This window comes from Phalacrocorax carbo, chromosome 6, assembly GCF_963921805.1.
Source record: "Phalacrocorax carbo chromosome 6, bPhaCar2.1, whole genome shotgun sequence".
Taxonomy (NCBI): domain Eukaryota; kingdom Metazoa; phylum Chordata; class Aves; order Suliformes; family Phalacrocoracidae; genus Phalacrocorax; species Phalacrocorax carbo.
The window spans coordinates 21,118,228-21,124,611 of record NC_087518.1 but is presented as its reverse complement, the minus strand read 5'-3'; the positions used below and the strand labels follow the sequence as shown (position 1 = coordinate 21,124,611).

The window sequence follows — 6,384 nt, the reverse complement described above, 5'->3', positions numbered from 1 at the left end:
CCCGCACTGGGGGCGCGCGCAGGCCAGCGGTGCTGATGTCACAGCGGCCACTGTAAGCCGCGGGGCCAAGCCCACATAAAGGAACGCTGGGCACCAGCCGTGCGTCAGTGTGACCTGGTGAGGTGAGGAGAGGGTAGGGGAGTGACAGCGCTTGCGCAGGGCTGCCGAGGGAGGAGGGGGGCCCCACACCTTGGGGCTCTGGGCCTGTGCTGCAAGCTCACCCGCGTCTTGCTTCTGCCTCAGAGCCAGCAGGGGAGCGTTTGCAGGAGACACCCCAGCGCTGCTGGGACAAGGACTCTCCAAACGCTCACCGTTGATGTGTGCCATGTCCACAAGGAAGCGGAAGGCCACCGACTCCATGGAGCAGGGTGAGAGCAAAGTATCCCTTGCACAGCCTGGCAGAGGGGTTGTCAGGGTGGTCAGCATGGGGCCAAGAGCGGTGGCAGGGGGAGGCAGGAGCTCCCCATCTGCCCCAGGAAAAGGCCCCTCCTTTCCTCAGCAAGCAGGGACCAGGCTGGGCACTGGGCACCCGCTGAGAGCCCCACGCCTGCAACGGCCCCTTCCTCTCCAAGGCCTCCAGCCCTGCCCATCAGCCAGCTAGGCAGGGATGGAGCAGGCCCTTGGCAGCAATCCTCAGGGACACTTCCCCCGGCCACGCACAGGTGCTCGTTCCCGCTGGCATTTGCTCTCTCCCCTCCAGCATGCATGCTGTGTCTCCGGGCAGAGGCTGACCCGGATGTCTGTGGGCCCAAACTGGAGAAGCAAGGAGTCTGTGCCCATGCGTTTTGCCTGGTGAGTTCCTCTGGAGCCCCCTCCAGCTTTCCGACAGGCAGTCAGACAGCAGAGATTTCTCCTCTTCTCTCTTCTGCAGTATTTTGCCAACGAGCTTTTTCAGCAACGGGTCAAGGAAGTAGGACTCGTGGGATTTCTGCCTGAGGATATTCAACGCACAATCGCCCGGGCAGCGCAGAAGGTGAGGACCTGACAAGAACAGGGAGATTTGTGCCAGGAGAGGTTTGCCGGAGCTTAGCCCAGACCCCAAGAAAGAAATCCCTTCAAGCCGCTCTGGGACAAAAGTCTTGCTCCCAGCAGGTCCACAGAGGCTCCCGCACAGGAGCCTTGACCGCCAGGCAGCTCTGCGGGGTGTGACCCAGCAGCGGCCGCATCCTGCGCCCTGCCCGGAGGTGTGGGTCGGGCTGTGGAGGCCCTGAGGCTGCCGCTGATGGGGGCTGCTGTGCTCTTTCCAGGACTGCTTTGTCTGTGGTGACAGCGGGGCCACCATCACTTGCCGGGAGATGGGCTGCGACCGCAGCTTCCATCTCCCCTGTGCTGTGGAGGGTGGATGCATCACCCAGTTCTTTGGGCTCTACAGGTAAGGGCAGCCAGGCTGCATGGGGGAGGCTCCTCACCTTCAGTCGCTTGCCTGCCACTGTAAGCCAAGATAGAAAGGAATCCACAGTGGCAGATCCCAGCAGCCGGCCACATGCAGAGCCAGAGCCGGGCAATGCCTGGGGTTCCTTCATGCCTCTTCTCCCCTCCTTGCTCCCACTGGGGTAGGGCCCAGCACTCCACAGCTCGCCCATCCCTTTCCTCTTCCCCCAGGTCCTTCTGCTGGGAGCACCGCCCAGAGCAGGCAGTGGAGGCGGCTCCGGAGGAGACCACCACCTGCCTCATCTGCCTGGACCCTGTGGGGGACAGAAAGTCCTTCGGCACCATGGTGTGCCCAGCGTGCAAACACGCCTGGTTCCACAGGGGATGCATCCAGGTTCATGCCAGTCATGCTGGCTTCTACGGCTTCTGCTGCCCGCATTGTCAAAATGAGTATCGATTTCTGATGGAAATGCTCACCATGGGGATCCAAATCCCAAAGAGGTTGGTTTTTATTATTCCCAGCTCACAAGGCAGGAGGGTGTGAGCACTGTGCCATGCCATGCCATGCCAGGGCCTGTCCCAGCAGTCCTGGCTCTCCACTGTACTGTGAGTCTGGCCTTCAGCTTCACGGAGGACTTGGAAACACGGCAGGGAGGGAAAGAAGAGCAGGGACGCCCTGCACCTGCCTTTTGCCCAGCTGCAGGGGCTCATCAATTTTCCCTTCCTCCACCAGAAGGGGACTGTCGTGGGAAGACAATGGTGCCTATGAGCAATTATATGAGAGGCACAGACGCTGTGATGCCAGTGAGTGCCTTTGTCCAGCAGGCAGGGAGCAGGCAGAGGAAGAGGGGTAAGTTGCCAAAGCTGCACCCCAGGGCTCTGCACAGGGTCTCTGTCTCTCAAAGGGGAAGGGCTAAGATCGAGAGCTCTGCCGCGCAATCCTGTGCCACGGTCACTTCGTCCTCACAGCCATGAACCCGTTTGCTTCCTCAGGCCCTGGCAACTGCTCCTGTGCTGCTCCTGCGCTGCTGAGGGCACTCACAAACGCTGCTCCTACCTGAGGAACAGCACGGCCAGCTGGGAGTGCGACAGCTGTGCTGGACTGGGCACCGGTAAGAGGCAAAGCACGCGGGTGCCCCTGGGCTGGGGCCAGGGGCCAGGCAAGGCCTGGTAGCAGCTGCCCGTGCTGGGCTTGCCAGATCTGGCCTCTCTGCTCCAGGAGGCCTGGAGGCACCGCACTGGCCTATCCTGCCCCAGGTCTGGTGGAGCCGTGCCCTTGACCTTCCAGCTTCCCCTTACAGCCTCCAGTGCCAGCTTGGTGCTTAACGGCCCCACCACCTCCAGCCAGTCACCTCCATGGCACCTGAGACCAGCAGCCCCACCACTGGTAGCCAGGTGGCATTGGGGCACTCCTACGGCTGCCCAGTGCCTGAGAGCAGCCGCCGCTCCAGCTACCCTGGGCCCCAGCGGGCGCGAGACCATTCCCGATTGCAACGTCGGGCCCAAACTCCCTCGCCGGCCCAGAAGACACTGTAACAGCAGTCACACGCCAGCACCGAGTGATGAGAGCTGCACCTCCAGCCAGGCAGCAGTGGGGCTGCCCCATGGCCTTCTGGCACCAGAGACCAGCAGCCCCACCACCGGTAGCCAGGCAGCACCAGGGCCCTCCCGCGGTTCCCCAGAGCTGAGGGCAGCAGCTGCTCCAGCATCCCTGGGCCCGACCGCATGCGAGACCATTCCCGATTGCAACGGTGGGCCCAAACTCCCTACAGCCAGCCTGGACGCTGCTGCAGGACCAGCCGTGCACCGTCCTCAAGTGCTGGCCCTGATCCACACCCCGCCCCCCGCACAACAAAGAGAGCTGTTAGTCTCTGCACTGGGATATCCCACACTCGTTTGTCGGCTTCCTCCTCCTCTCCCTTTCTGGAGGGGCAGCATTAGGGGCTGGGCACGGAGGGTTCTCTTCTCCCTGCGTGTAGGCAGCACCTTCCCCAGACATCCCTCCTTGCGGGCTGGCCTGGGCCGGCTGCCCAGCGCCGTGGCCCTCTGCTTCGTGCCTTGCTGGCACCACATCTTGCTCAGTTTCCCCGGGGGAAGTTCACACCCACCCCCAAACCCCCTCTGTCTCTGGGCCTCTGTCCCTGTCCCCAGGAGTGTGGCCTGCACGGCCCAGTTGGTGCCGCTGCTGCCATCTCCTGGCAATGGGTGCTGCCCCTGCCCACCCGGCGCAGCCCTCATGGCTCGCCCACCAAAATCACCTGTCCTGGTCCCAGCGACTTTTGACACGCTTCAACTTTGTTTCCTTCTGGACAAGCCTGTAACCAATTTCCTATCCTCCTTGCCTAGGTTAGGGAGAATTGTGGCAAAGTGGCAAAGCTACTTTTCTTTAAGAGTTCAGTTCAGTGTCACATCCCTATTTGTGACACAAAAGCTTCTGTAGACTCTGTTCATACAGTCGCCAAAGGGCGCTCCCCAGTTCTGGGTCCTGTTCCCCAACACGATTGCTACTGTACCAACTGAAGGCTTCCTTCTTGCAGTATAAGCCAAGAAGTCATTTTTAGGAGAGATCGCAAACGCCTGGTAAGGACTTTACTCCACAGAGCTCAGCAGAGTCAGAGCAGTACCTGTTACTGAGGGCTTGAGTCCCGCCGTATGCCCTCCAGAGCAAAAAAATCACATGTGCTCTACGGGAGGGTAACAAGGGGCCTGGAAATGGCAATCATCCGCAAGGATTTCCCTTCTGTTGGAGACCAGCAAGTGCCTTTCTACTGCAAGAAGGAGAACAGCTTTGGTTACAGAGCGACTGCCGAACAGCTCTGCGGAAGCTGGCGGAGAGCTAGAAGGCTGAGTCAAAGACTAACGGTGACCAAAGCACAAAGGAAATCCCGTGGGGTGGCTGTACAGATTTGAACAACCCTCTGCTCTTCGTGGTGTGTGTGTCTGGTCTCATGGTGTGTGCGTGAAGTGCCTTCCTGACAGGCCTTAATGCAGCATGAAAGTTGATTCCTTAAAGTAGGGAGCGGCTGTCCTCTCGGAGGAAGGCAGGGGAACCTAGGAGCCCTGGTGGGCTGTTCTGCCAATGAAGAGGCAATGCAGAAGGAATGGAGGTGCAGAGGGTCCATAAGAGAACTCAGTGGCAGCACTTTGTCCTTCTAGTCTTGAGTGCTGTGACTGGGAAGGTGTGAGCTCTAGACGCGGCCAGAGCAGGCAGCACTCTTCAGGGGGATTGCGCTGTGAGCTCCGAGGCGCTCCTGAGCAATGGGGCTCAAAGGGAGCTGGCCAAAGAGCTCTGGTCATGCACAACCTCGCTCTGAACGGAGGTGCTTGCTCCCTGGCACCGTTCACCTCTCTTGGCATCTAGCCAACGGAGCTCTGTAATGCCCTGGCGTCAGAAGGCCGAGCAAAATCTCAGAAAGCCTGGGGAGGAGGAAACGCTGAGCACCAGAATTTGGCTTGGAAGGTGGCTGGTAGAAGGGGATGGCTGCGGACACTTGAAAAGCAGGAGCTGAAGGAGGCAGCCTGGGAAGCCTCTAGTCACTCTCAGCAGTGTCAGCCAGCTACTATTGTAGAAGGGCTTCTGGGGCTTTCTGGTTTCTGTCTCGGCCCTGAGTTGCATTTCGGACGTGGATGCTCCAACACTGGATTTCGCATTCCTTTTTTCCTACTCTGGTTGTGCCTGAGACACCGTCTGGTTTTCATCCTGGTGTCGCAGGTGCATTATTCAGAGAAGTCGTTTGTCGTGGGGTTAACAAAAAGGGTTTTCAGCAACGCTCAAACGGTAATTAATCGATGATTGAATAAAAATCAAATGGTAATCAAAGGGTGATGAAGCAATAATTGAATGGGAACTAGAATCATTTAGGCTGGAAAAGACCCTTAAGATCACTGAGTCCAACTGGTAACCTAACACTGCCAAGTCCACCACTAAACCACGTCCCTAAGTGCCACGGCTACACGTCTTTTCAATACCTCCAGGGATGGCACCTCAACCGCTTCCCTGGGCAGCCTGTTCCAACGCTTGACAAACCTCGGCCCATCGATCCAGCCTGCCCAGACCCCTCTGTAGAGCCTTTCTGCCCTCCAACAAATCAATGCTCCCACCCACCGCCTCCAAAGCTGCCCCACAGCCACTTGCAGCTTCCTACCGCGCTAGGGAAAAAGGCCCCCACCGACTCTGAAAGGCAGTTTATTGCCATGGAAAAAGGCCATTTCTGCCATGACTCCCCAGCTCGTGGTCCCGCACGCCTTTTTGTTCCAGGGGCATCACGTCACCAAAGCACTAAGGACTTCAGGAGAAAGACGTTGGGCCACCTGCGACGCTTAGGCGCCATGCTGAGCTCCCGTGCTGTGACCCGACCACCCGCCACTTCTGAGTGGATGGGATGGGTGAGCCCAGGCCAGGCTCAAGGCTCACTTCTCTCCCCGGTACCAGGGAGCCCAGAACCGGCCGTGGTACTGCAGATGCAGCCTTACCCGTGCGGCACAGAGGGGAAGGATCACCTTCCGCGACCTGCTGGCAGCGCTCCCCATGCCGGGGACAGGAGCACAGATTTTCCTTGGCCAGGGCCGGAGCCTTGGAGTCACACTGCCTGAACAGCACCGTTTTGTCATAAATTGAGACCACAATGGATCATAATCCAATTAGAATTTTATTAATTGTAGCAAGTAGAATATGAGCAAATACAGCGCTGGACGGCAGGGGAGTCTGCGCTCCGCCAACTACCGTACTGAGCAGTTCAAACAGTCTCTCTTTATACATCTTTACTTCCGTGTTCAATGAAATAGTGGAGGTACTCTTCGCATGCTTCAGTTGTTGTTAGGGGGTCGTTTCCTGCTTCCTGGTGATATGGGGTTGCTTGTCCTATCTCTGTCGGTAAGTTTGGACATCTGGTGGTTATCTTGCATAAGCATGCCTGGGAGGTATTCTTCGCATAACCTTTATAAGTCTTAATAAACAATACCTTAGTTCACAGTTTCTCACAATCCCCCCTTTTTCTTTTTATCCTATTATTG

General features: G+C 58.3%; 1 protein-coding gene across 1 annotated transcript; it reads left to right on the top strand.

Moving 5' to 3' along the window:
- Positions 1 to 325: 325 nt before the first annotated feature.
- On the top strand, positions 326 to 4,281 carry LOC135314016 (PHD finger protein 7-like). Its single transcript, XM_064455685.1, has 9 exons — positions 326 to 368; positions 701 to 792; positions 872 to 973; positions 1,248 to 1,372; positions 1,603 to 1,872; positions 2,108 to 2,221; positions 2,365 to 2,483; positions 2,673 to 3,234; positions 4,035 to 4,281. The coding sequence occupies exons 1-9, from the start codon at positions 326 to 328 to the stop codon at positions 4,279 to 4,281; spliced, it is 1,674 nt and encodes a 557-aa protein (XP_064311755.1).
- The last annotated feature ends 2,103 nt before the right edge of the window (positions 4,282 to 6,384 follow it).